This window comes from Sturnira hondurensis, unplaced genomic scaffold (genome assembly GCF_014824575.4).
Source record: "Sturnira hondurensis isolate 20B ecotype Veracruz unplaced genomic scaffold, ASM1482457v3 Scaffold0001304, whole genome shotgun sequence".
Lineage (NCBI taxonomy): Eukaryota > Metazoa > Chordata > Mammalia > Chiroptera > Phyllostomidae > Sturnira > Sturnira hondurensis.
In genome coordinates, this window is record NW_028073935.1 from 962,024 (window position 1) to 980,153 (window position 18,130).

The following is an 18,130-nucleotide window of genomic DNA, read 5'->3' on the forward strand; positions in this document are numbered from 1 at the left end:
ATTGCCCCCTTTGTCGAATATTAATTGACTGTAGAGAGTTGGGTTTATTTCTGGGCTCTCTGCTCTATTCCATTGGTCTATGTGCCTGTTTTTATGCCAGTACCAGGCTGTTTTGATTACAGTGGCCTTGTAATACAGTTTGATATCAGGTATTGTGATCGCCCCTACTTTGTTCTTCTTTCTCAATATTGCGGCTGCTATTCGGAGTCTTTTATGGTTCCATATAAATTTTTGAAGTGTTTGTTCTATGTCTGTGAAATATGCCATTGGTACTTTAATAGGTATTGCATTGAATCTGTAAATTGCTTTGGGTAGTATGGACATTTTGATGATGTTAATTCTTCCAATCCATGAACATGGTATATGTTTCCATTTGTTCGTGTCTTCCTTGATTTCTTTCTTCAGTGTTGTATAGTTTTCTGCGTACAAGTCTTTAACCTCCTTGGTTAGGTTTATTCCCAGATATTTTATTTTTGTTTTTGCTATATCAAATGGGATTTTTTCCCTGATTTCTGCTTCTTCTATTTCATTGTTGGTATACAAAAAAGCCTTTGATTTTTTGATATTGACTTTGTATCCGCTGTTTTGCCAAATTCATTCATTAGTTCGAGCAGTTTTTTGGTAGAATCTATAGGGTTTTCCATGTACACTATCATGTCGTCTGCAAACAGTGCCAGTTTTGTTTCCTCCTTTCCCATTTGGATGCCTTTTAATTTCCTTTTCTTCTCTGATCGCTGTGGCTAGAACTTCTAATACTATATTGAATAGAAGTGGTGATAGTGGGCAACCTTGTCTTGTTCCTGATCTTAGTGGAAAAGCTTTTAGTTTTTGCCCATTGAGTATGATGTTGGCTGTAGGTCTCTCATATATGGCCTTTATTATATTGAGGAATGTTCCCTCTATTCTCATTTTTCCAAGTACCTTTATCATAAATGGGTGTTGTACCTTATCAGAAGCTTTTTCCACATCTATTGATATGATCATGTGGTTTTTGTCTTTGCTTTTGCTTATGTGGTGTATTACATTTACTGATTTATGAATATTGAACCATCCTCACATCCCTGGGATGAATCCCACTTGGTTTCGGTGTATGACCTTTTTGATGTATTGTTGGATGTGATTTGCCAACATTTTATTGAGGATTTTAGTGTCTATCTTCATTAGAGATACTGGCCTGAAGTTTTCTTTCATTGTTGTGTCTCTATCTGGCTTTAGAATTAGGATGATGCTGGCTTCATAAAAAGAGTTGGGGAGTTTTCCCGCCTTTTGGATTTTTTTGAATAGTCTGTGAAGAATAGGTGTTAGCTCTTCCTTAAAAGCTTTGTAGAATTCTCCTGTGAAACCGTCTGGTCCAGGGCTTTTGTGTGATGGGAGTTTTTTGATTACTTCTTCAATTTCATCTGCTGTTATTGGCCTGTTCAGGTTTTCTGCTTCTTTTTCATTGAGTTTTGGAAGATTATACTTTTTAGAAATTTGTCCATTTCACCTAGGTTTTAAAATTTATTGGCATACAGTTCCTCATAGTAATTTCTTACAGTCTCTTCCATTTCTGTGGTATCATCTGTAATCTCTCCTCTTTCATTTCTGATTGTATTTATTTGAGTCTTCTCTCTTCTTGATGAGCCTACTTAAAGGTTTGTCTATTTTGTTTATCTTTTCAAAAAACCAACTCCTAGATTCATTGATCCTTAGAATTTTGCTTTTAGTCTCTATGTCATATAGTTCTGCTCTGATCTTGGTTATTTCCTTCCTTCTACTTGCTCTGGGCTTTCTTTGTTGTTGTTCCTCAAGTTCCTGAAGGCGTCAGGTTAGGTTGTTTGTTTGAAATGTTTCTATCCTCTTTAGGTGAGCCTGTATTGCTATGAACTTCCCTCTCAGGACTGCCTTCACTGTGTCCCATAAATTTTGGGTTGTTGTGAGTTCATTTTTATTTTGATTTATTTCAAGAAGTTTTTTGATTTCTTCTCTAATTTGAATCTTGACCCATTCGTTGTTTAATAGCATACCATTCAATCTCCATGCTTTTGGGTGTTTTGGGTTTTTTCCTGTAGGGTTGGTTTCCAATTTCAGTCCCTTGTGATCAGAGAAGATGCTTGGTATGATTTCTATTTTCCTGAAGTTGTTGAGACTTGTTTTGCGTCCTATCATGTGGTCTATGTTTGAAAGTGTTCCATGTGCACTTGAAAAGAATGTGTATTTAGCTTCTTTGGGATGGAGGGCTCTATATATATATCAATTAGGTCCATTTCTTCTAGAGTGTTGTTTAATGCTGCTATATCTTTGTTGATATTGTGTTTGGAAGATCTGTACATTTTTGACAGTGGGGTGTTAAAATCCCCTACTGTAATTGTGTTGCGGTCAATATCTTTCTTGAGGTCCTCTAGGATTTTCTTTATATATTTCGGTGCTCCTGTGTTGGGTGCATAAATATTTATGATGTTAATGTCTTCTTGGTGGATTCTTCCCTTGAGTATTATGTAGTGACCTTCTGGGTCTCTCCTTATAGCCGTTTTTTAGAAGTCTATTTTGTCTGATATGAGGATTGCTATCCCGGCTTTTTTTTTCTTGACCATTTTTTTGGAAAATTTGTTTCCATCCTTTCACTTTCAGTCTGTGGTGGTCTTTTGACCTGAGGTGGGTCTCTTGTAGGCAGCATATGTGTGGATCATGCTTTCTTAACCATTCAGCTATTCTGTGTCTCTTAATTGGTGCATTTAATGCATTTACGTTTAAGGTTATTATTGAAAGGTACTTATTTATTGCCATTTATGTACCTGTGTTCCTCTCCGTGTCTTTCTTTTCCTTCCTTTCCTTAAAGCAGCCCTTTTAGTAATTCTTGTAGAGCTGGTTTTGTGGAAGCGTATTCTTTTAGACTTCTTTTGTCTTGGAAGCTCTTTATTTGGCCTTCTATCTTGATTGAGAGCCTTGGTGGATAAAGTAGCCTTGGTTGTAGGCCTCTGTTTCTCATTACTTTGAATATTTCCTGCTATTCTCTTCTTGCTTGTAATGTTTCCGTTGAGAAGTCATTAGCCAGCCTTATTGGGACCCCCTTGTATGTTACTTCCTTTTTCTCCCTTGCTGCCTTTAGGATTCTCTCTTTGTCTTGGAATTTTACCATTTTAATAATGATGTGTCTTGCAGTAGGCCTCTTCGGTTTCCACCTGTTTGGGACTCTCTGTGATTCCTGGATTCGTGTGACTTTCTCTCTTCTCAACTTAGGAAAATTTTCCGTTATTACTCTTTCAAGTAGGTTTTCTATCCCTTGTTCTTCTTCTTCTCCTTCTGGTATTCCTATTATTCGGATATTATTACGTTTCATATTGTCTTGCATTTCTCTTAGACTCTCCTCATTTTTTCTGATTCTCTTTTCCATTACCTTGTCCATCTGGGAGATTCTTTCCACCCTATCTTCAAGCTCGCTTACGCGGTCTTCCGCCTTATCAGTCCTACTCTTCATACCTTCTACTGTGTTCTTCAGTTCAGAAATTGTATTTTTCATTTCCTCTTGGCCATTGCTGATGGTTTCTGTGTCCTTTTTCATGTTGGTATATTTTGTGCAGAGTTCGTTGTAGCTCCCCTGTAGTTTCTGGTAGCTCGTTGTAAGCTCTTTGAATTTCCTGATAACCAGTGCTTTGAATTCAATATCTGATAGTTGACTTACGTCTATTTCATCTAGCATTCTTTCTGAGACTTCCTCCTTTTCTTTCATTTGGGGATTGTTTCTTTGTCTTCCCATTGTTTGTGATGCTCTTATTGGCCTCAGCTTCTTAAATTGATCTGTAGTGGTACACTGAATTTATGGTGTGAACTTCTGTGGTAGGATACCTGTGAAATTCAGTGGTGCAGTCTTCTGTAGGTATCTTGGTATTCTCCACTTACATTACTCCTCTGGTTGATTTCCAGCTAGTCAAACCATTTTTTCTTGTCTCACTAGCCGTAGCAGCCTGAGGTGCCGTTAGTGTGGCTTTTCTCGGCCTGAGTACGCTCAACTGGTCTCGCCAGTACCCCCTCCCAAAATCCAGACTGGTGCAGCTCTCCCACGCCCTACTGAGAGCAGATTTTGTCCCAGGCTTTCCAGCCCTGGTCTGGCATGAGGGTGCGCGCTCCCAGCCAGGCTTTCCTTTTCTCCTAGGCTTGTGTGCGGACCTTTTCCTGTGTTGTGGCTGAACACACAGGGCGACTCACAATTCTCCCAAACCAACAGCAACAGCCTGACTCCCTGTGTTTCCCTGTCAGCACTGGCTGGGTAGGGAGGGAGCTGGCAACTGGCTCTCTTCCAGGGGCCCAGCCAGCAGCCCGAGACTCCCTGAGACTGTTCGAGACCCCATGCAGGTCCCATGTCAGAGGGATCGCCCAGGCGACTCTCAGTTCCCCAAGCCTAGGGTCGGCGCAGACCCCACGTAGCCAGCAAAGCATGAGTGACTGGCGGTTCCCCAAATCCAGGGCCTGTGCAGGGAAGGTTCGGGCGACCAGCGGTTGGTCAAGCCGAGGTCTGGCGTGAGCCCCTCAAGAGCTGGGACGGCGTGGGCGACCAGCGGGTGGTCAGGCCACGGGCCTGCACACGCCCGCCGGCCCAGAAGGCTCGGGCGACCTGCAGCCACCCAAGCGAAAGGCCACGGCTTGACTCCCAGTGCCTCCCAGTCTGTGCCAGCTGAGCAGGGATGGAGCTGGTCTGTACAGAGTGAGTAGGGATGGATCTCGCAACTGACCCACTTCTGGAGGCCCTGCCAGCAGCCCAAGACCCCCCCGGGACTGCTCGCAGGCAGGCACAGGCTCCTCGAAGCAGGGAATGCTCGGACAACTCTCAGTTCTCCCAAGCCTGCAACCTAACTCCACCAGTTATCAGAGCTTTCTGGTTTGCTTCCGAATGCTCACTCCTCTCTCTGCCACTACTGGCAGACTGATCTCTTATGGTGTTTTCCAATCTGCGCCCTGCCAGATGGGGGTGGTGCCGGTGACCAGTTCTCTCCCAGAGTCGGTGTTGCCCACCCTCGGCTCTCAGAGACTGGGGTGGCTGGCCAGGGCCCTGGCATGGCCTGGCGGGGGGCCTGCCGCCACCTCTGCGCTGCTCCCTCGTACCTTGTTGATCTGCGGTCGTCTCCTCTCCTCAACCTCTGGTCATTCAGTGTCCGCTATACTCTCTGGAGTCCTGCCTTCTAATATGCTGGGTCCCCGTTGGGCATCTGCTGTGCTCCTCCGCAGATCAGCCAGGTCCTTCTCTGGTGCGTGGAGAGAAGTGAAATCCTTTGTCCTACTCCGCCGCCATCTTCCTCCCAGCCCCCTGACAATTTCTTTTACTTATACCCTGCCCTTGTTTTTGTGTTAGGGCTAAAAGGCAGTGACATTAAAGAGAGTTGCAGGTATGATGGAGGCATGTACTTTTATGTACTTCCCTCTCCCTGCTCCCCAAATGGTTTTTGGTACCTTTTCTGAATGGCAGACCCCTACTGTGCAATATATAAAACATAATGAATACAGAGATTGCCTAGTCCACGAAATTGAGTTTTACCAGCTGAACCACACCTCAGTGAAATCAACATTGTTTGTAACCCTTCTGAACTGTGACTTACACTCACTCATTCCTACAATACTCCATTCTTTATCTGTTCTCAGGCTCTGAATTTTAGTTAGCTTTTTAGTTTCATGGTAAGCAGCTTTCTGAGTAGATGCTTACAAATTTCTCCATTTACACTCATATATATATGTTTCATCTTTTGCAATGATTTTAAGTTATGCAAATCGTAATTCTTATTTTTTATCTTCAGTGGTTTGCAATGTCTCCAGAGTGGTGGGGACTCGTGTTGCAGCAGATGAGATCTGCAATGCACTAAGGAACTGATAAGTGACATTTGTGTCATAGCATGCACATATTTTTTTTAAAGATTTTATTTATTTAGAGAGAGGGGGAGGGAGGGAGAAAGAGAGGGAGAGAAACATCAATGTGTGGTTGCCTCTCACATGGCCCACACTGGGGACCTGGCCTGCAACCCAGGCATGTGACCTAACTGGGAACCGAACTGGCAACCCTTTGGTTCACAGCCCCAGCTCAATCCACTGAGATACACCAGAGCAGCATGCACATATTTTAAGAACAGTCTTAATTAGATTGTGCCAATGAATTACATCCTTGAATGAAATTGGGGGAAAAGAACAAGAATATATGTAAATAGTTAAAATCTGTATGTCACCAACAGTGACATTTTAGTAGCAACCTGTTAAATGAATGTATAGTAAAATAGGAAAAGATATAGTCTTCAATTTTTGTTCTTCTTATGACCTTTTAAAAAAACTAAACAAAAGAACATTTGTTTTGTCTTCCTCCCCAAATCGGGACATAAATTATAAAAAGAAAAGCACAAGGAAACATGAATAAATCAAAGAAAGAATAAAATTTCATAATTCTCTTTTCAGTACAAAGTTTTTTCTTCCAATTTGAGGTTGGAAGAAAAAATTTTTTTTTTTTAATCTTGGCCTTGAACATTGCACAGAGTACCTCTCTGTTTTAGTTTGAGTACCTGCAAAAAATCATTTCCTCTATCAATCACTTGGATGATTAGAACTACATAAGCATGTGCTTTGCAAAGAGATAGCCTTTAATTGCATGGTCTGTTACTTTGAGAGATAATGAGAAAAGGAAAAGGAAAGAGAGGATATCTACTTTCAAATTTTGTAGAATTTTAATTTGTACATAGATATATACACACATATATTTACTATAGAGAAAAAAATTTTAAAGTTTATTTTTAATTACAGTTAACATAATATCACATTAGTTTCAGAAATACAACATAATATTAGGCATTTATGTAACTTATGAAGTGGTCACGCAGGTAAGTCTAGTACCCACTTGACACAATATGTAGTTATTACAGTATTATTTACTATATACATCCCCATGACTACTTTGTAACAATTATTACTTCCAGTTTATTTTGTATATAGTGTAAGAAAGTAGTTGTTTCACTTTATTTTATGTATTTGTTCAGTTTTCCCAACATTATTTATTGAATAAACTGCCATCTTTACCTTATTGTACGTTCACGTCTCCTTTGTCGTAGTTTAATCAATCATGTAAGTGTGGGTTTATTTTCTGGGCTCTCGATTGTGTTCTGCTGATCTATGCCTCTGTCTTTGTGCTGGTGTCATGCTGTTTTGATTACTGTGTCCATGTAGTATAGTTTGAGATCAGGTAGCATGGTATCTCCAACCTTATTATTTTTTTTCAAGCTTGTTGTGGCTATTCAGGTTTTTGGTGGTTCCATATAAATTTCAGGATTATTTGTTCTAGTTCTGTGAAAAATGCCATTTGTATTTTGGAAGGTATTGCATTGAATCTACAGATTGCTTTAGAGTGTATGGACATTTTAACAATGTTAATTCTTCCTATCCATGAACATGGTATATATTCTTCCAATTATTTGTATTTTCAGTTTTTTCTTTGTTATCTTATAGTTTTCCAAGTACAGATCTTTTAACTTCTTGGTTAAATTTATTCTTAGCTTGTTTTTTAGATGTAGTTGTAGATGGGATTGTTTACTTATTTTTTTCTGATAGTTTATTATTGTTTTATAAAAATGCAACTGGCTTCTAAATATTAATTTTATATCCTTTACTTTACTGAACTCATTTATCAGTTCTGATAGTTTTTTGGTAGAGCCAATAAATTATTTTTAATTGTGACCTTTACTGGTAATATATCATTAATTTTTCTATAGATCTATATAAATCCGTATCCATTTGTTTGGAGCCCTGAGTTTAAAAACTTTCAGTTAGTATATTTTTCTCAACTTAAAAGGAGTTATTCACATCGGACTGAACTGGCCAGTAAGCAGGTCTTTCAAAAGGTTTTGACTAAGATATACTTCTTGTATGTCCAATGTTCTTTCCCACCTTGATTTCAGCAAGTGTGGTCATTTATTTCTCCTAGGCACTGTTGCTTCTAGTAGAGAAGAGATCAGTATGGTAGTTTTTCTTAGCTCTTCTCTTATGCACACAGCCTTGGCACCTCTGTTCATTACTAATACATGTATTAGTGTTCCCTAATAATAGGTTATCTGGTTAATTTTTCATCCTGTCTTTCTCTGGGTTGGCTAATGCTTGTGAAATGTTGAAATCCAAGCCCCTGTTGAAGCATAATTGTTCCTAGGGCAGGAAATACCTGGCTTCTCAGATACTTTCCAGAGCAATAGGGTAGGTACGAAATTTCTTATGTTCTTTCTGTCCTCTATTCCATAATATCTGTGACCCAAGTAAATGTTTGATATTCACTAATCTGGAATATTTTGCATTATTAAAAAATTCTATAAAGACCGCATTTTATATTAAAACACCTGTTAGTCCATCATTATGGAGCGATTGACCTCATTAGTGAAGCAAATAATTTATATATATAATTTCAAATTATATAAAGAAAAAAATTTTAAAGTTTATTTTTAATTACAGTTAACATAATATCACATTAGTTTCAGAAATACAACATAATATTAGGCATTTATGTAACTTATGAGGTGGTCACGCAGGTAAGTCTAGTACCCGCTTGGCACAATATATATATAATATGAAATTATATATATATATAATTTCAAATCCTTGCTCTGGCTGCTAAGATCTTGGGGAATTTCTTGGTCTTAATTCATCTCAGTTTGCTCACTTGTAAATGGAGATAATAGAGCATTTAGAACATGCCTTGCATATCCTCAATGCTATACATGTGCTTAGTATTACTATTATCACCACCATTTGTGTTAATAGTAGGTCATATTAGGACATTTGTTTTCCTCTGAAGGATAAAAATATTACTAAGGGAGCTTACATTTATAAAAGGAAAGAAAATCTGTGGGATAAAGTATTCATTGGGCATACTTTCATTCATGTGGAAATGAACAGGTCAGCTCACCCGTGATCTATCTTTGTATTATGTACACCCAGCACACATGTAGGCTGTTAATAAATTCCTTTGGGCTTACTTTTGAGGCTTTTAAAACATTTTGGGGACTATATTTGTAATATCTCTTTGTGTGTATTGTCCTCCTAATCATACAATTAAAAATTACCTTTTTATATCTTATTAAAAAGTGTTTACTTCCTATCATGTTGCTTTAACCTTTATTCCATTTACTTTACAGCATGTGTCTGAATTACAGAAATTTGTTTTTCTATGTTAATGATATTTCCATGGATGGTGGGTTGTGCACATATACCTGGAGTTTAAATTGTGGTGTTTGCCTTCTTCCTTGCCATTTAAACCAAGAGTTTACAATAATCTTTAGCGACTCGAAATGTTCATTTTAAATGAGGTTATTATGGCAGTTCTTCCACTGATCTACTGATGTGTTTCAAGTTATTTTTGAGTGGTTTTCACTGGAGATAAAAATTAGTAGATTTTATATATGTTTCAGACATGTGTAAGAACAAATCAATTGTTACAAATCAATTGTAGCAAAATACAACCTATTAGAAAGTGTATTAAAAATAAAAGATAAAATAATTCTCAAAAGAAATAGTAAATGGTCATAAACACAAAACAAACTCTTCAGTCTTAATACTAACCCAAAACTGGAAAGAAAAACATCATTTTTTAACCTATCAAATTGGGAAAACCCTTTTCTAAAATTAATCTTATAGGTCATTTCTTTTCTTTGTGATATCTTTTCACATGTAAATCTTTTAAAAAATTTACCATGGACATAAGACAATATTACAGCCTTTGGAAATGGAGGATGTTTGTGGGTAAAGAATTCAGGGTAATGGCAGACCAACATGTAGTTTGACATGCTCCTCACGATTTACTGGAAGGTCTTGTGTTTGGCAGCAGAGCCACTGCCACTTCCTATGTTCAAGGCGTGTGTGCAGCCCCTGAGCACCTGCTTCCCTGGCCAGCGTTCAGAGGGGAGGGTCGGTTATAGAAAGAGGATCTGAACTGCTGGGTGCAATCGGTTCTTTATTATTTAGAGGTTGTCGGTCACATTTCTGAATTACTGTGTTCCTCTCTACCAGAAGGTAAATCAAAGCAAGTAGAAGTCGGTTCTTCAGTGACTGTAGCTTTTATGAAGAAATAGTTTTCAACTTTGAAAACCACAGGAAATAGCAGTTCTTTATATGTTTGAAATATTGATGGTGTCCTTGTTTCTTGTCTACCAGTTAGTTAATTGTCACTGTACTTATAATTGTTGGCTATATTTGTGGTTTTCACTTTGGTAATACATTGGTATGTTTTACTTGGTTTTCAACTGTAGACATTAAACCAGTGTCATCTTAGATCTTTTCACTGTCTTTTTTAGTGAAAAATTCTGAGGCCTGGGAGTCCAGAGACCTTTTTTGTGTTGTTGTTGTTGGTCTTTTGTTTTGGAGGAGACAGGGAAACAGCTTGCACTGCTTTCTAACTGTGCCTGTACACTAAATATTTAACTATTCTGAATCTCAATTTCCTGACCTGTAAAATGAGAGAGTTGGATTAATTAATCCCTGTGGCCTTTTGAATTCTGTGAGTCTGACAGAAATTTTAGCCAATGATTTGTTTTACAAACATGAGCCAGGTTTAAAATACTTCTCAAATATATTCTGCCTCTGGGCTCTTCACACTACAGTGGCTAATCTTCCCATTGGAAGTTTTTATTTTAAATAAAAACAGCATTTCTGGTAATTATTGAGGTTTGTATTTTTCTTATTGGAAGTAGAAACTACTTTCATATTGTTGCTGCGATTAGCTGAACAGTGCTTGTTTTAGAGTGATTAGAATACATAGAGTTAAAGAGCATGAAAAGTGGTATAAGCCAGTGTTTTCTCCTCGTACAGAGGAGTATTCTATTTCCTGATGATTGAGACGATCTAGACAAAGAAATTAATTTTATTATGGCATGATATCTTTAGCCAAGTACTACTTACCTTATTCTGTTCAAAGAAGCTAACAAAAGTTGCTTAGGCAGAAACATACAGTATAATTTAGCGTGCACTTCAGGGGGACCAGAATTCCAAATTGCATATAAGAAAGTGTCCTGTTTATTTGTCCTTCTGAGCTGTAAGTTTATCTGTGTTTGAACAGAGAAGAGAAATGGTAGTTTTTCCTTCTCTGCAGGAAGGTAGACTACCTAGCACATACGTGTTTGGACGTGGGGTGGATACGAGGTGAAAGTTGGTCAGTGCTTTTTCAGCCTACTATGGCCATTAGGAGAAGGGGAAAACTTTCTGTTCTTCATTAGCTTTTAAAATTAAAATTATAGGTGTGAATCTAAAGTAGTTTTCTTATTTTAGCCCTGATATAATTTAGCTAATTTCTGGAGTTACTCTTAATTTTTATGGCTGTTTATCTGGAACATTTCTGAGTACTCACTCGTGAAAGGTGAAGAACAGAGATACCCATATATATTGGCTGTGGGTATCAGGCACACGAAATCTGGTCCTTTTGGTCCCTGGGCAGTGGTCCTGCCCCCTTGGTCCTAAAACCCAAAACATGCATCTACCACCAATCCAAGTTCACCTCCAAACCATACTATACTGCTTCCCATGTAGTGCTTGTGCCCAAATGAGACAGAAATTTCAGACGCTATGCCTGTCTCTCTCCTTGAGCTCCAGAGTGTTCTAAAATTATGAGACATCTCTGGGTTTGGGTCACCTTATTAAAACTAGAAGCACTGTGTAATCCATAAAAACGCTGTGTAATGGAAAATGACTAAACCAATTTGCTTTATAATGAATCCACTTATGTTATTTTATTATTTTGTTGGGTTTGGATGTATTTTGGTAGGTCCCAGGTAGAGAGAAGGTTGTTTCCTAGGTCAAAGTAGTGGGAGACAATGGATTCTAGTCCTGGCTTTATCTCTGGTGTGATACTAGGCAAATTGACTAACCTCCATGTGCCTCAGTTATCTCAGATGTCAAATGGCTGCTTGCCTTCTAGGCTCAGTTCTTGTAAAAATAAGAAAATATTTCTGTGTCTTGAAAATGTTAAAGCCATGGTGATTACTTAAAACTATTTAGCATTTAATATGAAATTGATACTCTTAAAAACTATGTGCAGAATTAAATTTAAGAGTCACAATTGGGACATTATTTATCCAGTTAAAAACTTTTTTATAACAAGGATTGAACCTAGGCTGTATCAGATCATGTTCATAGCAAATGAGTTGGAAACTTAGTCCATTAGTTCCTTTGTTTCTGAGGAGTTAGGTGGCAGAATTTAATGTTGGTGGCAGGTTCTCAGTTACCATGACATTTTAGTCGTTAGTCTGATTGAAGCAATCTCTAACAGCCCTGTTCTAGAGGAGGCAGAAACAATAATCCTGCTGGTTTGACAGACACTAGCCTGTTCAGATACTGTGTCTCCAAGCAGAGTCCCCTCAGGGACCTGGGGAGAGAACTAAGGGAGGCCAGCTGGGCTCCCTGGGACAGAGACCAGGAGACCTCTCTCTGCTCCACTTCCCACTCATTGTGCTGCCCAGGCCCTATCACTTGAGAGACCTGGCAAGGAAGTAAGAAGGAAGTGAATGCCACTGCTGGTTCACAATGTTCCAGTGTGGTTGGAAAGTTTGAGGAGTGACCTGGGTGAGAAGAACAAGACCTTATTGACAGGGTTCAGTCCTGGTTAGGCCTGTTTCATGTCAGTTTTCTAAACAATCAGAGCTCACCCTGCCTTCATGGTTCTTGAGAAGCTTCACCTCTTCCTTAAAAACAAAACAAAACAAAACAAATGCAAAACAAAAAACTTTCTGGGCAACTATGGTAGAGCATAAAGCATTTTAACTTTCTATTTATAAAAAGAAAGCATTTTATGCTTGAGCACTTTATGCTCAACTATGGTAGAGCATAAAGCATTTTAACTTTCTATTTATAACTTTCTATTTATAATTTCTATTTAGAAATTATAAAACGTGAAAAGTATGGTATTGGCTGCTTCAAAATGATAACACGAACAAGATAAAACAAAACATACTTCCTAGGGCTTTCCAACCTACTGTAAAATTATTCGTCTTGTTTAAATGCTTTTTTCTGTTAAGCTATTTTCTCATTGATTTATTTATAAGACTACTGACTATTCTCACATTTCCGATGGTCATGTAGAATGACCTGGCTTGTCCTGATCTGAATTATTTAGCCCTCTTACATGATTTAGTTTGGATATTGGGTATACAAAAATTACAAAGTTGTATATGTCGTAAGATTGAAAGGAAAAGAAATATACCAAACCATCTTTTTTCTTCTCCACATGAGTTGTAAACCAGAATATTTATGTCAAGAAATCAGAGGAAAATCACTGGAGGTTTTAATGAACCACAAAATGTGTCCCTTGTATACCTTGCTTTGTCATCCTGCTTGAATTTATGCATGACATCTGCAGTAAGTAGTAAACACTCTCTTGGTAGTTCTGTCATTTTCAGGACTCACAGGTGTCTCCAATTTCAGCCCTAAGTCAATAGTAATAATAAGGCTTCATTTTTCTTTTTCCTGGTATATCTCATAGCAACATTTGAAGGTCAAAGAGATATTTAAACTTTTTAAAAAATAGAGAGCCCAAATATTCCCAACTACTTTTGAGTATACAGATTTTCAGTGGTTGGAGCCCCTACTTTTCTGTGTCTGGAGAGGATGGAAGGGACTTGCCTGGACTGAAAGCAGAGGAACCGCTGCGGGATTGCTTGCAAACTGTCTACCCTGTTCATTTTCTGAGCAGGGCTGGGGACCTCTAGAACAGTGATTTCTCATACTTTCTGAACCTAGAAGTGACACATGAAGTATTTTAGTTTAAATGGGCCACTATTACCCAGAAATTTTTTAAAGAATTATTAAAAAGCATTTGAATATCGCTGTTTAGACCTTTTCACTTAATGCCGTGATTAACTGCATGATTTTAAGATGCATGCAAATGAAGTACTTACTACTTTATAAAACAGATAAGTACCTTCCTTTTAAGTTTGTGTGCATGTGCACATATATTCAGTGATAATACTGCGTCTGATCATGTCTGCCACCCCTAACCCTGACTCCCACCTTGAAATTCTTTCTTTAGTACTTTAGAGCATCCTCGGGTGGAAGCAAACTCCCACCAGTGTGTGGAAGGCCTCCCAGCAAAGGCTGTCACCTTCCTCCTGTCTACACTGGTGTCTTTTCTGAGTGATGTCAGCCCTCTGGTGTTCTCTGCCTCCCCCTCACACGTACCCTGCTCTCTCCGCAACTCCTGTAGCTGCCATCTCTTCCCTTCCTGAGAGATTCCTTTTGGCACCCTCAGAATTAGTTTTAAGTTCCTACAGTAGTACCAAGGCCTTCTGCTTTGCCTCACTTATGTTACATATTTTACACCAGTGATTTTTAATCTCTTTCATGTCATGACACACATAAACTAATAATTAAAATTCTGCAGCATAGCAAAAAGTATACATTTTTCTACCTATCTGACAAGAAAAAATAAGTATAATTTTGATTCATTTACACCAGACGGCTGTCGTTGTGTTGGCTGTTGTCATTTTTTAAATTTGAAAATCTAAGGGAAAAGAGGTCAGTGCCCCTAACTACATAGTCAGGTAGTACATGCTTTAAAAATTCTTGTGGCACACCAGTTGAAGATTACTGTTTTACATAGCTAGGAAGGGATGAAATCTAACTCTAAATTCATCTGATTCTGAAGCATCATGTTCTTTCTTTTGCCTCATATTAACTCCCTGGACTTCTGTTTCTTTCTGTGTGAGTGTAACAATGATAACACTTTAATGGTACTTCTGTGGCACTCAGATGAAATAATGTCTATGAAAATGTATGTTGAACAGTGGAAAAACTTTTAGTGTTTACCATCATTACCTTGTTTGCCATCTTACTTAATTTAAGTTTATATTGCTTCTTAAATGCTTTTCTCAAAACTCTTAGTCTTTGCTGCTTTCTTGGCTAGCCATGATAGGTCTGACATTTGTCAATTTTCCTTCTCTTCCCAGGATGGTTCGTACTTGGCTGAGTTCCTGCTGGAGAAAGGCTATGAGGTGAGTGACTCAGTGAGCAAGCACAGACTAGTGGAATCACTTGGACACAGTGGCCTCCTGCTTCCTCTGCTGCCGTCCTTCTGTGTGTGTTTTCCACTGAAACTCTGATAACAAATCAAAATCAGGGGAAGAATGTGCCTTTTGGCTTGTAACCATGCCAGCTCATTGTACTGTTTATCTACTGGTGAGCACTGGTGGCTTCCCCCTGTTCCTTAGTGTTTAACTGCTTTGCACGCTTCCCACATTTTCAGATAAAACAGCAACCTGTGTAAGCTAAAAGCTGTAACATTATTAGGGTTAATTTATGATGTGATATGTTACATAAAAAAGTCCCACTCACAGTGAAGTCATTTAATTCGGAAGTCATTTTATTGCACAGAGCAATAAAAACTAAGTTGATCTTGCAAGCTTAAATGAAAAATTAATGCTTATAGATTTTGCTTTCTAAAGGGCAGCCATATAGTTTATGGAAGCTGAAACTTTGGGATTCGCTGCTGTCATCGTCTTTGTTGTGTTTTCTTCTCCTTCTTCTCCTTCAACATTTTCTTTAAGATAAACAAAGGTATCATATTTTAAATTTGACATAGCTTTGTTTTACCATTTTAAAGAATAATTTTCAGATATGTGCACCTATATAAATTCATATTATACAGAGAATGAAAGTCTACACAGTGATCCATATGCCCTGGCCTGATTTGGGAGTATTTACATGAATAATTTGGATTCTCTGTTTATCCCAATTGGAGGTGCATCGTTTTAAAAATGTGCACTGTGGACAAATGGACAAACACCAGCAAGAAATTTGGCATTTAAACACCAAAAGGATTTGCAAAATAGAAACTAGTTTTTACTTTAACTCGTAATCTTTTCTGAGAGCCTACTTTTAGACTTTAAGAAGTAATAGCAGGTATGTTTAGTACCTTCTGTACCCTTATCTAATAGCTAGTTCTGTATCTTACAATAATATTGAAATAAGGCAATGGAATTATGAATGTATTATATATGTACACATATGTTCATATAAGTAGATTCCCACTATAACTGGGGGATAAATAACATATATTACAGGGCAGCAGGTTTTAGAAAGGACTATATGTAGTGCAGAAGAGCTGGTTTTAGGTTCAGACTGATTTTTATTGAGGCTAGATTAACATAATGTTGCAATAAATCCGAAAGGAAAGGTGTTATAGAGAAATGCTGGCTCAGACCAATAGGGCTTTAGAGAGGAATTAGTGATCTGGCTGTGTATTGAGTAAACCAGGAGAAGGAACTAGCTGAGTAATAACTGGTGGGTTCGGGACAGGCTGCTCCAAAGTATGGCACAATGGCATAATAAGTATTTTAAGCTGAAGGAGTGTGAGAAAATGACAGAAGTTTCTCCTGTAACTCTGTCTTTGTCAGTTTAATGTACAGTAGGAAAAGAATCCCTGGCTGGGTTTGAAAACTAAACTGAAAAGCATACAAATTTATTTAATACAAGTTTTACATGACAGAGAGCTTTCACGAGGAAATGACTATCTAAAGAAACAGTTAAGCCGAAGTGTTTTTATGGTAAATTTGATGGAGAGTAGATAGTTCTGAAGTGTGAGGTAAGTGTAGTACACCAGGGGAAGCTCAGCAAGGTCTGTTTGTTAGGATTCTTCTTGGTGTCCCGTTGTTCTCAGAGATAAGGATGCTCCATTCCTCTCTGTATAAGGAGGACACGTCTTACTTGGGGACTTCATGACTGCTTCAGGGGCAAAGGCAAGGGGAGAGTCAGAGTGGCCTTCCTGTTTTTTGCCAGTTTCTCAAACTCCTTCAGCTTAACATACTCAGTATGCCAAGATGCCATATCTTGGAGTAGCATGTCCTAAATTCCATCGTAGTCATCACGGTTTTGGAAGAGAGAGGTAGTATATCAGAAGGCATGCTGAGTCCCTCAGAAGGGACTGAGACGTGACGTGGGGGTGGTGGGAGCAAGTAGTGTCTACAGCTAGTCCAGAGAAAAAGGTAGTGATAGTGTGAGGTGTGGCAGTCTTTTTGGGTTAGTGATCAAGTTTGGGATTCATCTGGATATGTTTGATGATAAATGTTCTCAGTCATCAGGATGGTGCTATTAGTAGGAAGAAGACATACATGGAGAAGCAAAGCTCCATTTAAGTGGCTTGTTAAGGAACTAGCAGACTTCAGAAAACGGATAGTGAAGTTTATAAATGGATGAGAGACTTAGAAGTGAATGTAATAAGATCCTAGGACTGCCACATGAACTACAAATGTTTTTGTTCCATTGGCACTTGAAAATTTAAGAGCAGATTTTATTCTGATAAAGATACAATAGAAGGCTCATTTGGCATGTCAAAGTTAATGGGAAGAATGAATCAGTGAAACAATGATTGGCAAGAGAAGAGAGGTTTAGGAGTGAGATCCATAACTTGATAGAAAGAAATGCTATAGACAATACAGGTGGAAGGTACGCATTTACAAAGTATAACCAGAGATGACTCCTCCTTTTAGCGCAGGGGAAATACGAGTTTTGTAGGAATGCAGGGAATAAAAGTGTGTTTATCCACACTGTATTCAATTTTAAAAGGCGACTATCTTCAGTTTTAAGAGATTAATAAAATTGGAGGAAAAGCTAGAATCTCATGGTAGCACAGGTTTTGTCTTTCTGTGCTTAGATCAAAGTAAATATGAGTTATTTTTCGAAGAGGCTGCATTGGAGGGTTTCCAGAGTTATTAGCCAGCATTGCCTGGTTGTTCAATACCATGAGCAAAATAACAGGGTGAATAGCATGCAGTAGGATTAGAGGGGGGTATACCGGTCCACACCTAAATTGACAGGGTCAAAATCAGCAATTTTAGGTGAGCACAGACTTCTAATTCAGTGGATTCTCAACCTTTAATGTGCATCAGAATCTCCCAGAGCTCATTATGACACAGATGGCTGATTCTGAGGTCTGGAAACTGCCTTTTTAACAAGCCCTGGTTGTTGCTGATGCCGCCCTCCTGGGTACTGCACCTTAAGAACCACTGGACTAAAGGTTCAAATGAGATCATTTAATCATAAGATACTGGGTTGGCCAAAAAGTTCATTTGTCTTTTTTTTTCTGTAAGATGGCTCTAGTAAGTGCTTAGTTATCTTAACTTTATTCGAAATAGTTTTGTTAGATTGTATTGTGACAGCTGTT

At 38.4% G+C, this 18,130-nt stretch overlaps 1 protein-coding gene across 1 annotated transcript in view; it reads left to right on the top strand.

Annotated features, from left to right (window-relative positions):
• GMDS (GDP-mannose 4,6-dehydratase) overlaps positions 1–18,130 on the top strand; it is a 717,933-nt gene that overhangs the window by 141,747 nt on the left and 558,056 nt on the right. Inside the window, exon 2 of the mRNA XM_037069886.1 lies at positions 14,919–14,963. Within this exon, the coding sequence (XP_036925781.1) occupies positions 14,919–14,963 (45 nt within the window). The remainder of the gene's footprint in view (positions 1–14,918; positions 14,964–18,130) is intronic.